Source organism: Epinephelus moara, chromosome 5, assembly GCF_006386435.1.
Source record: "Epinephelus moara isolate mb chromosome 5, YSFRI_EMoa_1.0, whole genome shotgun sequence".
Taxonomy (NCBI): domain Eukaryota; kingdom Metazoa; phylum Chordata; class Actinopteri; order Perciformes; family Serranidae; genus Epinephelus; species Epinephelus moara.
The window spans coordinates 23,792,229-23,807,558 of NC_065510.1; the positions used below are offsets into that span (position 1 = coordinate 23,792,229).

The following is a 15,330-nucleotide window of genomic DNA, read 5'->3' on the forward strand; positions in this document are numbered from 1 at the left end:
TCTCCATTAAGATGAATTCAACTGGCTGCAAACAATACACAAAGACAGACAAACTGATCCGACCATGTCATTTTATTCAAAATATATAAAAAGAAAAACAGAACACTAAATGTCAATCAAATGGCCAAACCTTTAAAAACAAAACATTTACAAAGACGTGGCAGTGATCTACAGAGTTGAGTCTTCACTTGCAGTACCTGTCTGCTTTCATTTTGCTTCTCCTGTAATGAAAAGAAAGTGATATGTTACATTCAGTATTAAGGTACGTCTGTGCATCGATTTTCTGTTAAATATCTATACTCAAAATCAAATTACTTCAAATTCAAAATAAATTCTGAACAAACTGTGGCATATTTCTTTTTGTGATAAATGTATTTTACTATATTGGTTTAAATAATAAAAACTCTGTACAGTCTGCAGATATGCAGCTTTGTTTAGTGCCTCTGTTAACAGGCTGAAGCATGTATGTTGCCAGGTGTGAGATATTAACAATGTGCACACATTCTCACATCTCCTACTTGTTAACTACTGCTGAAATAATGATGTTAATAGGTTTCTCACATTGAATAAAATAATGGTGGCTGATCCCATTGCAGTTTGAGTGTTACACTTTAGTGTATCACTTTTGTCTTTATTTATACAAATCTCTCTAATATTTATCAAGAAAGGTGTAAAGGTGGAAGGTAAGTAAACAACCACAGAAACACAGCAGAAACATCATTAAGGAATGTATTTAGCAGCTTGACTTCCATCAGTATTGAATTCTGCAGTTTACTCTGCGTATTAGTTTACTTTTCCTCAACCTTTCACTTGTAGCTTTATTTTTAAATGTGCTTTAATAAAGATCTGGATCCTTTCTCTGGAAGTCAATTATAACATTGCAAAGCGTTCCTCTTTATGTTCACATGTTTTGGAAAGTTTACAATTTGTATTCAATAATCAGAAATTGACCTTAAGCTTTTAACTGGCCTTGTATTTCACTTAGTGCTCTGATGGATTTTAAATGTAGCACAACTTGACTTTTGAGAGTAAAAACAAAGAATCTGCAGCTTGATTTAAAAAGTTAAAAAGGTGTTTGAGAATAAATGTCAGATGAGCTTATTTTCACACCTGTCAAGCAAAGCTTCATGAAACTTCCCGTCCGTTCTGGCTTTCTTTAGTGTGGTGGAGTCTTCCTCGTTAACCCTGAGCCGCCGGTCCTGAAAACTCTGAAACTTCTTCCTGTAATTCGCGCAGCAACATTTAAAACATGATTACAAAGGGACTGGGAAGGCAAAATGACTCACCACCTGATACATACACATAAAAAACAGACTCTCAAAACTACTGAAATGTTCACAACTTATCCTCTTGGAGCGCTGACACTGAGGCTCTAACAAGCTAAATCCAAACAATGAGCCCAAGTATTAACTAAAGCAGAATATCTATATGTTGACAGTGACAGCTGAACAGCATTACACTGCATGTCTAAACTAACTAGCTGCCACAAATCAACAAAAACTGTACTCTTATTTAAATATTCAGTCAAGGCTGAATTGGAATTTCGTAATTAGGGTAGAATGTCATTTTTATTATTCAAAGTGACGGCTTTAAGGGGAAACTTTGGTATTTTTCAACCTGTATTTTTTTGTCCAAGTGACTAATGGAGACAACAATTGTTGCAACTGGTGCAGTATTGTCCGAGATGACTGCAGCCGCAGTGCTCTTGCTTAATAGGCTGCAATGTAATCCCTGCGGGAAATTGTGCACCATCAGTTTACTTCATTTACAGAACATTACAACATTACAGAAAGCACCCTACAGATAAATGAAACGTTTTCCTGTACCTTCCACTGGTCTGTTTGTTTTTGCAATGAAGTCTTGCTCAGGAAAAAGTCTCATTGTGAAATCTAGCGAGAGGTGACTTACTGCAGTAAAAACAATGGTGAAAACATGAATCAGAGTTGGAGAGAGGAGTGCCAGGAAGAGTGTGTTCTGTTGGAGTACAGAAAGTGTAGCTTAGTGTTATCTACAAGATTTTTAGTGTATTGGCTGAATATTTAGATGATTTTCACAATGTGGAAAAGTCGGTGAGAAATCCAAACAAGACTTGTCCTTGAGCGAGACCTGGTTATACACAATAACAGATGGAATCATCAAATGGTAAAGAAAAATGTTTAAAGAGGGATTTATACTTCAGCAACGAATCAACGCCTGACCTGCACCCGCAGAACTCCTGTCTATTTTTTATTAACTGAAACCATTTCCCTCAGTGGGAACAAAGCTTTATTTACTGTAATTTCACGGATAAGAAACAATAAATTGTGAAGACAATAAAACCTCCACAAACTAGCATTTGTGTGTGATTTATCCTGGCTTCATATGAGCAGGGGAAATCTCCGCTACCTGCTAGACTAATTATACAGTGTAAAATGTCATAGGCTTGTGCTAATAACATTAGCATATTATTATTATTTTTTTTTTTAAAGATATTTTTTGGGGCATTTTTAAGCCTTTAATCAATAGGACAGCGTGAAGGGGGGAGAGAGAGAGGGAGTGACATGCAGCAAAGGGCCACAGGCTGGAGTCAAAAACCCGGGCCACTGCGGCAACAGCCTTGTACATGGGGCACCGGCTCTACCACTAAGCCACCGACGCCCCAGCATGTTATGTATTTTATTTTTTTTTAAATGTGTTTAGTGTAAGACAGTTGTTTTGTCAGTGAACCTTGTGAGTTGTAATGGAGNCACTAAGCCACCGACGCCCCAGCATGTTATGTATTTTATTTTTTTTAAATGTGTTTAGTGTAAGACAGTTGTTTTGTCAGTGAACCTTGTGAGTTGGTAAGACAGTTGTTTTGTCAGTGAACCTTGTGAGTTGTAATGGAGCCGAATTTTGTAACGTTACCTGTGTTAAATGTTGCTGTTGTCCCTGGCTTCATATGAGTGGAGGAAAAATCCGCTAGCTGTTATGCTAATTTATACAATGTAAAATGCCATAGGCTTGTGCTAAAAACATTAGCATGTTGTATTTGTGGGGAAAATGTGTCCAGATAAAGACAAGTGTTTGTCTGTGAATGCTGCGAGTTATAGTGAAGCTGATTTGTGTACTTGTGATTGAAACTGTCTCTATTAAGACATGTTTAACATGTGTTTTGAATCAACTAAACTTTACAGCACTTCACAGAAACCTCCGCAGCCAACTAGTGTTTTGGAGGTGCAACTGCAGAGTGACACAGACACACCACCGCATAAGTATAAATGCTCCCAACAGCGTGGGCCACGAGAGGGTACAGCGTAGGCTCTGCATAGTGCTACACACCAGTATAAATCCCGCTTAATTTCTCCAACAATATCAATAAGTGCTGCCTCCATTAGTCACTCTGACACAATAACATGGGAAAATAGGTTCCAGGTTACAATACACCAAAGTTTCCCTTTAAATCAGAGCACCTTGATAGTCGATGGTTGCGGCACATGCCAGATTCATCCATGTCATACCCCTCTCTCCCCCTCTTTACCCAGTTAAAAAAAAAAGTTAGCTTAAATCTATACACGTATCTAAATAAGCTCTACCTGAAATTTAGCAAGGTACCTCTGTCTGAGAGGACTTTATCCTCCTGCTTCTGTCAGTGTGAACCTTGATCATTTGCCTGTTCAAATGTGCCTGGGAGAGCTTCAAACAATGTGCTATATTAATGTAAACAATCATAACGATATGTTCAAATATCTACAACAACAGTGCCATAAACAAGCAAAGCATCCAGTCAGAAACTCCTCTGATATTTAGTCTCTCTTTTCTCTGCCAGTGTTTTATGATTCCCCGGCTGCACTCCATCCTGAAAGGCATTTTAGACGCTAAACACTACATCAAGACACAGGCTCAAGGGCAGCCATTATCAACATGTCAACATGATGAGTCCATTTCCCCAGCATTCATCTAAAACAAATAATAGAGTGGGGAACACAAGCCAAAGCATGCCAAGCAAAAAACAGCTTCAGACATATTGCCTGGAACTTAATAGGCCACAGACGGGCCGTATATAAAACACTTGCAGCGTCAGAAGCTGAAATGTGGTGTTGCCCGCTTCCTCATCCGCCTCTAACAGCAGACCATCAATTGCATCTTTAAAGGCGCCGGACTGATGAGGCGGTAGCTCAAAGGCGTGATCTCACATCCAGTGATTTTGTTGTCAAAATCTTGTCGGTGCAGGCTGACACGATGCGAAGATAATGGAAAGGAAATCACCCTCAATTCCCCTCAATCAGACTAAAGTGCTTTAGCTCTCATTTCAGAGGACGCTGAGAGGTATACTGCTGATCGGTACGCCATGAAATGTCTGGCTGTTGTGAAATACAAGTATAATTATTGACACTATGTGACAATAGCTTTAAGGCAACTACCACTTTAAAAAAGTCACTTCCAGGGTCTAAAACAGAGAAACAAAAGGCAAGAGACACAATACATGTGCTACACTCACAGTAAATTATCTGTATATATATTTTTTTACCTATTAACTAAAAGTAATTTTAATTGAATATACAGACACACACACACATACAGATTTTTTTTCTGTAGTAGCATTTCCCAAACTCTTGTTTATTTTCGGCAGTATTTCTCTTTGCTGCCTGCAACTTTTTTTTCAAACAAAGCTCATCTCCGTCTTGTGATAAAAAGCCACATAACGAGAAGAAAGACCATGAAATGTTTGATGTGCTCCATCGTGTCTTTTCCTAAATCAAGATTCCTGTGTCGTGTTATATGATGTCATGCTAATTACGTGGTTGACGCCGCTACGACCACCCGGTAACAACCCACCTACGTATAAAGGATACTGTTTGCGGTGGAAACGTTGGGGTCTAGGTACCATAACTGAAGGGGTACTTTTGGTTCCAAAGGTACCATATCGAAAGTGTTTTGTGGAAACGGGGCTTATGGGGCTTTATAGTAAACCAACTTGGTTTCATAAACCTGTTAAATTACTTGCGTAGGTCTTTTAATTTGGATATTATTTATGAATATTATTTACAGTAGGGGTGTTTCAATGGAACTTTAAACTAAGGCTACTCGACTACTCTTAAAGTAAGAAAACACTCAAAAACAGTCAAAATTGAGCAATTTAATTTAGAAATGTAAACACTGTCTGATTTAATACATTATAAAGAACCATTTGAAATTGTTAATCAAAGTTTTTTAATACCCAAATCATATTTCAAATGTCACTGAAATGTTGAAACGTTTGGCATTTTGCCCCGGGCATTACGAACATTACACATTATCCTATAAACATGACGAAAACTCACAAAATAAAAGTTAACAAATATCACTTGTTTACTGTGTATCTATCGTCTCGACTCATTTCTACCAAAAACACCCACACATGCAGTAACTCTCATGCATAAGTGTGCACGCATATTAACACACACACACACACACACACACACATATATCCAGGCTTCTCATGATCTCCTGTGCGCTGAACTACCTGTCTCGTTCAGCCTTGCAGCGAGTGTGTGTCAAGACTCAGACACAAACTACTTTCCATGTCCTGTGTCTGCAGACAGCTGCAAACTAGTACCAGTCCTGTGGTTGCACGGACACACATGCAAGTATGAAGACTGTATGTGTGTTTGAGTGTGTGTGAGAGTGTAAGAGAAAAAGAAAACGTTTTCCTCTGGTATCTTAATGAGTTTAATGGACCAGTACTTCTGGTGCCGACTAGTGAGGGTTGCAACATTTAATGGACTGGTCACCTAATTGTGCACGTCCCTAATTTAGTGGCCTGAAGCGTTCACATTCCCGGTAATTCACATGAAAAAAACAAGAATTGGGGAAAGTCTGAAAACGTACACTTAACTGGTGATGCAGAAATATTTGTTTTCTGGTTTTCTATCCATTAAATTATCTCAAAAGTCAGGACCCCTGCTTCTTGTGTGTCTATTATTTTTCAGAAATACAGTAGGTTTTTATTTTTCTGGTCACTTGGTATTTAACATGCATAAACTAACTTTTAACAGCAGTCACTTCTTCCTGCTTCCCTAATTTAAAGTACTTGGGTGAAGGAACATCTGATTGGCTCTTAAATTGCACATTAGATGCAGCATAAAAAGGTCTACTGAACCTAACAGAGAATGACAGACAGTTACTTTATGCAGCGAGAAGCCAACATGACTTTCCTTCATTTGTTATTGATCGGGCTGCTTGTGTATTAGGTCAGAACAGTGGAGGTTACTTACACATAATTGACCTCGCAAGACTTCACGTTGCCCCTGTCTTCTTCTGCGATGTCATCTTTACGCTTGACCTCTCTTTCCGCACTCGATCTAATCTGCTCATCATTCAGGGGGGAAAAAAAACAGAAAGAGGGAGAAGTTTTGCATTAAGTATCAATACCTTGAACCCCCCTGAAGTGAGGTCACAAACGTTTCCCCCCCTTCCATCTCCACAGTCAGGACCCCACGGAGACTGCATGCTTAAAGTGAAAGGATTAACATGCAACCTTGTGGAAGAACACAATTTACACATCACCTTCACCATCTCGTCATCCCCCGCTGTCTTGCTCTTGGCCTCGATGTCCCCACTGTCACTGTAGGAGATGAAACAGCTATTTGCTGCCAGGAGAGCCATTTTGCCCTGAGGCGGAGCAGAAGGGAAACAGAGGAGGAGGAGGCAGTAGATTAGATAGAATTGCAGTGGGATTGGTTGTTGTGACAGGCATGAAAGGTTGCCTGATATTTGATGTAAAAGAGTCTCAAGGTTGTGGCGGGCGGGTTGTTTATAGGTTCAACAAAGCATCAAGGCGAGCAGTGCGCTACAGTGATAAGGCAGACGCATTCTGCATAATGAATCGGTTGTTCATGACTACGGTTAAGTGTTGTCTCTCATGGGCTGAACTCTAATAAGGCAGGTCCCTTTTTACATGATGTGCCACTGAAATATATGTGTGTGTGTTCATTTCAAATACTGAGTGTTGTTTGTATGAGCATCTATGGAAATAAAAATGTTTACAATACTTATACCAGCATTCTTTGCACTGTCATGCAGCCCTGCACTATTTGTACCTACAGCTGAAACACAGATTATTTTCATTATCACACCATAAACAAATTATTTTCTCAGTTTACGACTGCCTTGCCCATCCAATCCCAATTTTCCAAAACCAATGCTAACATATTCATACTTGTTGTTTTATTCTACCAACAGTCCAAAAACAAAATTATTACTTCCATCAAGGAGGTTATGTTTTTGGTGCCTTTGTGCATTTGTTTGTCTGCCTGTCAGCAGGATTACGGAAGAACTGCTGGCCTGGTTTTTTCAATAAAACTTGCGGTGCGACATTGGCGAAGGACGAACCCATTATATTTTGGAGCGGATTTGAATCCCAGGGTGGACACACAAATTATTTTTCACTTTTGTTAATGTTGCAAGGTAGGTCATTTGGCTTTGGCGGAATAAATGCCAAACATCTGGAAGTCCAGTAGATGGTAGTAAAGTTCAATAGTGACAAAACAGCCGATTATAGAAATAGAATCCATATCAGAATCCACATTCACATGTACCAGTAATCCTCTGGGGCAGGCAGCACATGTCGTCGCTTCAACTTCATACAGAAAGCAGTCCTTATGGAGCACTTGTCTGACAACAGTTTCGGAAATATATATAGACAAAAATAGTGGCTGCGCTTGCAAAGTTGCATATCACAGAAGAACAGATTATTGGCCTTGGTGGAGGTCTTCGCTCTCTGAGTTCAGTTTATTATCAAATATGACAAACAAAGCATTTATCAGTCACATTTGAAAAGGTTGAAATAGTGAAATATTGGCATTTTTGCTTAAAATTACAGTAGTTATTATTAGTTAATAATCTCTATTAATCAACCGTGAAGAGGACACATTATTGTATCTATCCACATATATTGTCTGACCAAAAGAGACACACCATAGAACCAAGGCTATGTGGCCTATCTCACACCCAGCGCAAAGTTGTACACAGCGCAGTGCAACTTCTCCATCCAAATGTACCTGCTGATCCACAGAGTTAGATAAAAGCACCAATATTAGGAGAAACTTATTAGATCCACTCACATCCTGAAAGACTGCCTCCCATTGTTCCCTGGCGCCAATAGCATCAGAGCGCCCCACGACCAAACCGTCAGAGTTGATACCCAGATACTTGCCATATCCAGACTTCAAGGCAATCCTGAAACAGCAAAAAGAAAGCCAAATGAAAGTCTGTGATGGTGCTACACTCAAACACTCAATGCCTTTGAGACGACAGAGCATAAAAAGGGCTGATCTGATACGTGTTACTTTTATGACTTTCCAGAATGTTTTGGCTTTATAACAGAAAGGTTAAATAATATAAGTGGAGATTCAAGGCTACTGCACACCAAGTCTGTATATTTTGTACAAAATGGTTGCACGTTTAAAATAACCTCACAACCACCTCACGGTGTGTCAACCATATTTACACACTGACTCCGAAACTTTCGGCCATCATTAAAACTTTTGGAACAGGTTCAATTTTTTGTGTTTTCATTGCATCAGTCAAAAGCCTTCAGAGGGTTGTTTGACCAAGAAGCAGTGAAGAAAAAAAAAGTCCCTGCAGAAGCTGAGTGTTACATTTGTAAATGAAGGATTTCCTGTTGATGCAAATACAATGAGCAATTTGTCTTTGCGTACTCACCTTGTGTCTGAGAGCTTGATGGCAGTAAACTGTTCTGGGGGGTCGGGCCCTTCATCATCTGAGACATATAAAACAATGTTAAACCTTTTAATGACTGCATCGTTGTTATTGTTGCTTTCAAGTCATATACAGAATGTTTTTTGTTGGATTTCTTATTAATGAGGCTCCTCTCTACCTGCAGCAGGCCGACAGCCAAGTTAAAATATTCTGTGATGCAAGATGTTTTGACCCCTGACCAAATTTTGGACACTGATCTTTAAGTTATGACACATGAAGCTTTTGCCACACAAGAACAATCATTTAGTGTTTAATTAATAACTGTGTAACAATTAAGTGCCATTATTAAAATGTGCATCATTTCCTCTCACAGCAAGTTTATACTTGAGACCTGCTTCATGTTTTAGTAATGCATTTCTTGTGATTAATAATGCAAACCCTCTGACTACACAGTGCTGTGTTGATCTGGGTCCACTTCACCAGCACTGAGACATTTGGAATAAGATACAGCACAAACTGTTGTGTTGCATTTAAATGCTTTATTTTGTGCTGCGGTCTCCTGAGTTCCTCATGATTTCATAAAAGTGACCTGCCTGTGATGAGGTCGCTTCCTGGCCTTTACAATAAATCAAAGTTTGGCACAATTTGTTGTGCATCACAGAGGCATCAGGTCAAGCGAGAGCAGAGCCTGCGAGACATTAACGGGGAAAGCATTAATAAAGTGGAGGTAAAATGTGACACAAGCTGCTTTTTCAAAAGGCTGATTATCTTCGGAATATGTCAGACGGTGACCCTCGGAGTTGGCTGAGAGAACATCAGCATTTTTCCTCTGACCCGCAGGTGAATGTGAACACTCTTGTTGCCGTCTTCTAAAACGCTGTATCATCCACAGTGTGGCGCCTGTGCAGAAAATCCAGTAAGGAGGGCAAAATCTCTAATCTCTCTTTCTATACTGCGAGCTCGCATCCTCTTTCATCTCTTAGAAATGAGCTTATGTGCATGCAGAGGATGAGGACCCACTAAGGGAATTGGGATGTTTCAATCTCCCAGCCGTTTTCACTGGTTCTTACAAAACGTGGGCTGAATTAATTGTTCGTAGTGTCTTTTTCTGGGCAGACTGTTTCAATGAGCACCACTTCCTCAGAAGTGCCCGCAGGCAGAAATGAGTGAAAACTCAGAGTTAGCTCTGTCCTCAACTCAACCCCTGTTCAGCCTTTTCAGTCTGGTGTCTGGATTTACTACTTAAATACTTACTGCTGTGTGGACTGAAGGCAAAACCCCCCGTCATCCCCACAGCGCCTGGAGCCTACAGTAAATGCAGCCTCACAACTGAGTTTTAAATTCTTCAAGTTTGTACAACTGTGGCATACGTGAGCAGATGCAGGCTTTGCATCTTCATTTAAATGCATAAAAAAAATGAAATGCAGAACAGCTTACATTCTACATGTTGATATGTTTGCATTATAATCCTGCTTTGCAGTTTCTCCGAGGTAAAGTCTTACTTTTTTTCTCTTGTGCTTCATATTAAGATTCATCATGCTGAGTGAGGTTGGGTGATTCCGATCAATATATTCATGAAAGATATTTTCATAATCAGTATAAATCACAAAATGGCAGATCTATGCACAATTGTACACAAAAATTAATCAGATTAATGGTCAATTCACCTAAATGTGTTCCTTCCGATGGATTTCAACATCAAACTAGGGCTGCAACTATCATTTTCACTATTAATGAATCTGCCAATTACTTTCTAAACAAATGGATTTGTCTATAAAATATCATAAAGTAGTGAAAAATGCTCATTATAAAGTCCCACAGGCCAAGGTGATGTATTAAGATAAGCTTCTTTTTAATTTAACTAACACTAAAACTCAAATATATTAAGAAAAGTGTTTGCACATCTGAGAAGCTGGGACGAGGAAACATTTGGCATTTTTCCTTGATATTTGACAAAAACAGTCAAATATCAAAATAGTGATAGTTCCGATTAGTTTTCTCTTGATTGACTTTCCAATTAATCAACTAATCATTGCAGCTCTTCTTCAAACATATTAACTAAAGACCCTAATAAGTAACTTTGTTAGGTTTTACTGTAGCTTTGATTTATTAACAGCGTTCCGTTAAACGGTACCATGATCTGATCATATCATCATTAAAGAGGCAACAGACAGCATCTTTTCCTAAATATATCATTATGAAAATAATGTGGGTTGCACAGGGTAGTGGCCACAGTAAAATCAGACTATCAGCGTTTACATGGGTTACTTAGTGGCTTTGCAATAAGCTTCTGCCACCGGTGCTGAAATTTCGTGGAAAAAATCTGCTTTACGGCAGGAAACGCATCATGTATTGCGAAATTGGTCAGTCAGCCAATCAGGGACTGGAGCTGGTCCTTATGAGGAACTGGGCATGAGATAGTTGAGTCACGAGCACAATGGCAGACGGACAAAGTTTGGAGACAAGTGAAAAACAGCCTAGCAAAAGAAAACTAGCTCCTCTAGAGATGGAGGGAGCTCCATGACCAAAGAGGCTTCAACACCGGTGCCCAGCTAGCTTTCTTTCTAATGATCAGTAAGTAACATGGCTAAATGTTAGCTAGACAAGAGAGGACTGTACTGTACTGGCTGCTAGTTAACTCCTAGCTGGCCAGCATCGCAAATCGCTGCAACCAGGGACCAGGTAGCGAGTGTTGGTCGGCTGACATCCTTGTTGCCATTCTACGGCAGCCCTCGGATAGTGATACCCCCCCCCCTTCCTTCTGTTGTCTTCTCACGGAGGCAGCTATCGACAGACATCGCCCAGCTAAGTGAACACTGAACTTTGTTTCCCTTTCAGTTTGAGCTCTAACCGGCTGCATTGTTTCCATACAGTACCGTTTATTCTAGAATGGGGATTGTTTACATGTTCATATTGGTATAATTCCACTGTGTCTACTGTTGTTTGCACTGATACTGTACATATTGGTATAATTTACTGTGAGTTGTTTGTACTGGTACTGTGCATTCTGGTATAATTATTTACATTACTATTTGTTTCTTTCTTCAGATAAATCTGATAACTGTTGCTTGGTCTCTTTACTCATTTATTTAGTATAGTGTCCACACACCTTCTCATTCTACATATACATAGAGGTATACTGGTGGCTTTACAGCCTACATTTTATTTAACTGAGAGAGTCTAATGAGTCATATTATTGATTATCTCTGATCCCCAACTATCGTTGCGACAGTGCGACTCAACAACACTGACGCTAGGTGGCCCCAAGCTAAAAATAAACAAATCCTATCTGTTGCCTCTTTAAGCAATTTGAACTTAGAGTACTATAATGCTGAATCATTGCCCAGACATAATCCAGGGCAGTTCAGAACATAATTACATGTTCCATTATATAACATTAGCTGATAAAAACTTTAAAATGTGTCCTCCTCATGCTCAGGACTTTACCAGTGCTAAGGGCAGCAATGCACTTCAACACTTAAGAACTGTAAGTGGAATTAAAGTTCGAGTGTGTAGGATTTAGTGACATCTAGTGGTGAGGTTGCAGATCTGAAACTCCCATGTGCCAAGCGTGTAGAAGGACTACAGTGGCTGCTGCAAAAGTGCAAATGGCCCCAATCTAGAGCCAGTGTTTTGTCCATGTTTGTCCACGTTCACAGAGCCAATGGGTTTGTCAATTCTGGGCCACTGTAGAAAAACATAGTGGACTCTGTGGAAGAGGATCTGCTCTGTATGTAGACAAAAATAGTTCACTGTAAAGTAACAAAAACAACGATTTTCATTTCCAGGTGATTATGAACTAATGAATAAAGTTATGAATATCATATACCATCTCTGCCGGTAGATGGTTACTGAGTCTCTGGCAGTTACTTAGAATGAGCTGAAATGGTGAAATTGTTGCCGTTATTAAACAAGCAACAGCAGAAAATGCCTCAAGAAACTTAAAAATCTTCAATAGAAATATTAGTGCAAACTGTTCTTTCGCGCCAGAAATCAATGCTTCATAGCTGGAAAGCAATTACAGTATACCTTTATGTCAGACACTCCCCCCATAATATAGACACTGTCGACTGTGCTTAGAAGCAGTGATCACATTGAGTAAAACTACCTAGAGCTGTGTGAATGACCGGACTCCTGAAAAGACAAATCCTGAAGTCACCTCACTGCGTCTTCTTACCTTTGTGTGGTGCACCGAGTGTGAAGAGCCCGCTATCCAGGGCATGGATGTAAGAGTTGTTCTGCATCTCTATGGCAACTGTTCCACTGATCTCCCCAAAGCTGCTGATGCACCACCAACCACCTGGTGAGCAGAAAGGTGAAATAACACATGCCACCTCTGTGTGCTTAAAAGCCACAGCAACCTTAAGCTGCAAATCAATAATGTTTTTCAAACCAGCTTCAAGGTCTCAGCTTTCAACGACTGGTGACACAAAATGCTGATTTTACATCAAAATTTCTTTTCAGTTCTGTGCATAAATATAACTTAAATTTATCTGGTCATAAAGAAATTAAATATAAAAAATAAATCAATCCTTGAACATTAACACTGGCAGATTTTCATATGCAAATACTCCAATAAGAGCTATTTCTATATTCATTCTTTTAAACGCATTTCCTTCTATCATACTGAGCATAAATAAACTTCTGTCACCCTGAGTGTCTCACCCATCTATTGCTTAAGCGGTTAACGGGATATCAGAAGTCTCATTTAGCTTTTACAAGTATAAATAGATACACAAACCAACCTTAAGTGCTATTTCGTAGGCAACTGGACTTGCTTGAGTTCCACCTTTACACCTTGTGTAGGTTTAAAGCCTGCAACTCCGCATCAGGCCGTTAGAACTGAAGAAGCCTCTTGGACGAGAGGTGAAACATCTTCGAGAAACTCAAGCAAGTCCAGTTGCCTACGATAAAGCACTTACCATGACCTGGATGAATCTTCACCAACGTGTTACACATACCAACAACATCAGCTTTTTCCTCTTCATCTCCTGCTTTTCTCTTCTTATCTTTGTGCTTCTTCTTTTTCCTGTGAAATAAATGTATTAAAATGTCACAGAACATCTTCATTAATTATTAATTGGCATTAATAATTAACTCTATATATTTTTATTTACACAGGTAGGCCTCGCAAGCATTCCTGAACATTACACCTCTTAGGTTGGCAAGTAAATTTGTGACATGGTCCTGGAGTACACCTGTACATCACTGCAGCGAGGTCAGAAGTTCAACCACTGGAGGTCAGCAAAAAGAAGACTGTCAATGTGGGTTTAGCTGCTCTGTAATTTTGTTGTGCTGCAGCATTAATTCAAGACAAATTTATTTCTACACACTTAAAATAGCCCACAACAACTAAGTGAATGATACTTTTAAGTTTATTTGTAACTTTTTACCTTTAAATATGCAGCAATTTCTCAAAATAAAACAATGCACAGTGTAGTTTATGGTATCTGTGTGTGTATGGGTCATCATTATCCTCGCTGACTGTCGTGTTTATATTGTCAGATTGCTCGAGAAAGAGTCAAAACAGTCTTTGTTATTTTCCCATTTCCCAGTGATAAAGCCTTTTGTAACCTTGTGTCACTTTAACACTCTCTACACTCCTTGTAGGTTTTTCTCTGATCAGTTTCCTGGACTTCACTAATAAGCCCTGTCATATAAACAAACAATAAGGTTCTCTACATATACAGGGTTTGCCATATTGAATTGTTGATACCTCGCTGAGTATATTTTTAGTGTGCTCTTTCTTTGTTCTCTGTCAGGGTTTTGGGTTTGAAGCTGATTTCATATTGTGGGTGTTTTGAAACTGTCACTGCGTTAGCCTTTAGTTTCAGAAATGTAATTAAATGTTTGTTTTCTCTTATCAGCGCCATTAACTGAATACCATGTACTTCATCTGTTGTTTAGGTATCTCCAAGACGTCACTTTGGCCTCTGGCATCTCGTAATGACTGTACTTACGACCACTTTAGACAGACTGTAATGTTAGCTAACAGTAGCGTTTTAGCCTCAGCTAGCTTTAGCATTGGCTACATAAAACCAATTTGTTAGCCGTGAATGCACTGCAGATGGTAGCAATCAGCGGTACTATGTAAAATAAACACTCACCCTTTGTTGTGACCTTTCAAAACCAGTTTGGTTGATTTCACGTGAGAATATTCAGCCATCGATTTACTTAGCTGGTGGTTAGCACGGCCACTAGACAGTGTACAAGTTGCGATTCCTAACGGATAGACTACGGTGGCCGCGGAGGCACAATCTGATCCAGAGCTCATACAACCGAATCTAGAGACCCTAACTCGGCCACTGAAGTTACCTACTTCAAACAGTATGAATTAATTCAGAGTGTATTTTATATCTTCTTATACTTTGTGGTACAACGCATTCACTTTAATTAAAAAAATGCTCACAAGAGCAGATTTTTTTTAAATAAAAAACTTTTCTCATAATAATAATCTAAAGAAATTATATATTAATTAAGAAATAATAATGATAATAATTAAGAAAAACTTTCATGAAAACTTTCAGAATTATGAGATTCTAATATTGTTAATTCCAAAAACCAAGTCAATTCTTTTTTAATCAGATGATTGCATTACAATGTAAGAAACATTACATAAAGCCCCTTAATTGAAAAAAAGAAAGTGTGAATCTATTTTAATTTATTTTA

The 15,330-nt window shown here is 39.0% G+C and overlaps 1 protein-coding gene across 1 annotated transcript; it reads right to left on the reverse strand.

Moving 5' to 3' along the window:
- Positions 1-57: 57 nt before the first annotated feature.
- frg1 (FSHD region gene 1) lies at positions 58-14,924 on the reverse strand. The gene is made up of 9 exons (XM_050044923.1): positions 14,769-14,924; positions 13,623-13,690; positions 12,839-12,961; positions 8,665-8,722; positions 8,064-8,178; positions 6,508-6,612; positions 6,216-6,307; positions 1,111-1,221; positions 58-221 (listed from the first exon to the last, which is right to left on the reverse strand). Exons 1-9 carry the CDS (start codon positions 14,825-14,827, stop codon positions 185-187), a joined length of 768 nt encoding a protein of 255 aa, XP_049900880.1. The 5' UTR covers positions 14,828-14,924; the 3' UTR covers positions 58-184.
- Between the last annotated feature and the right edge of the window lie 406 nt (positions 14,925-15,330).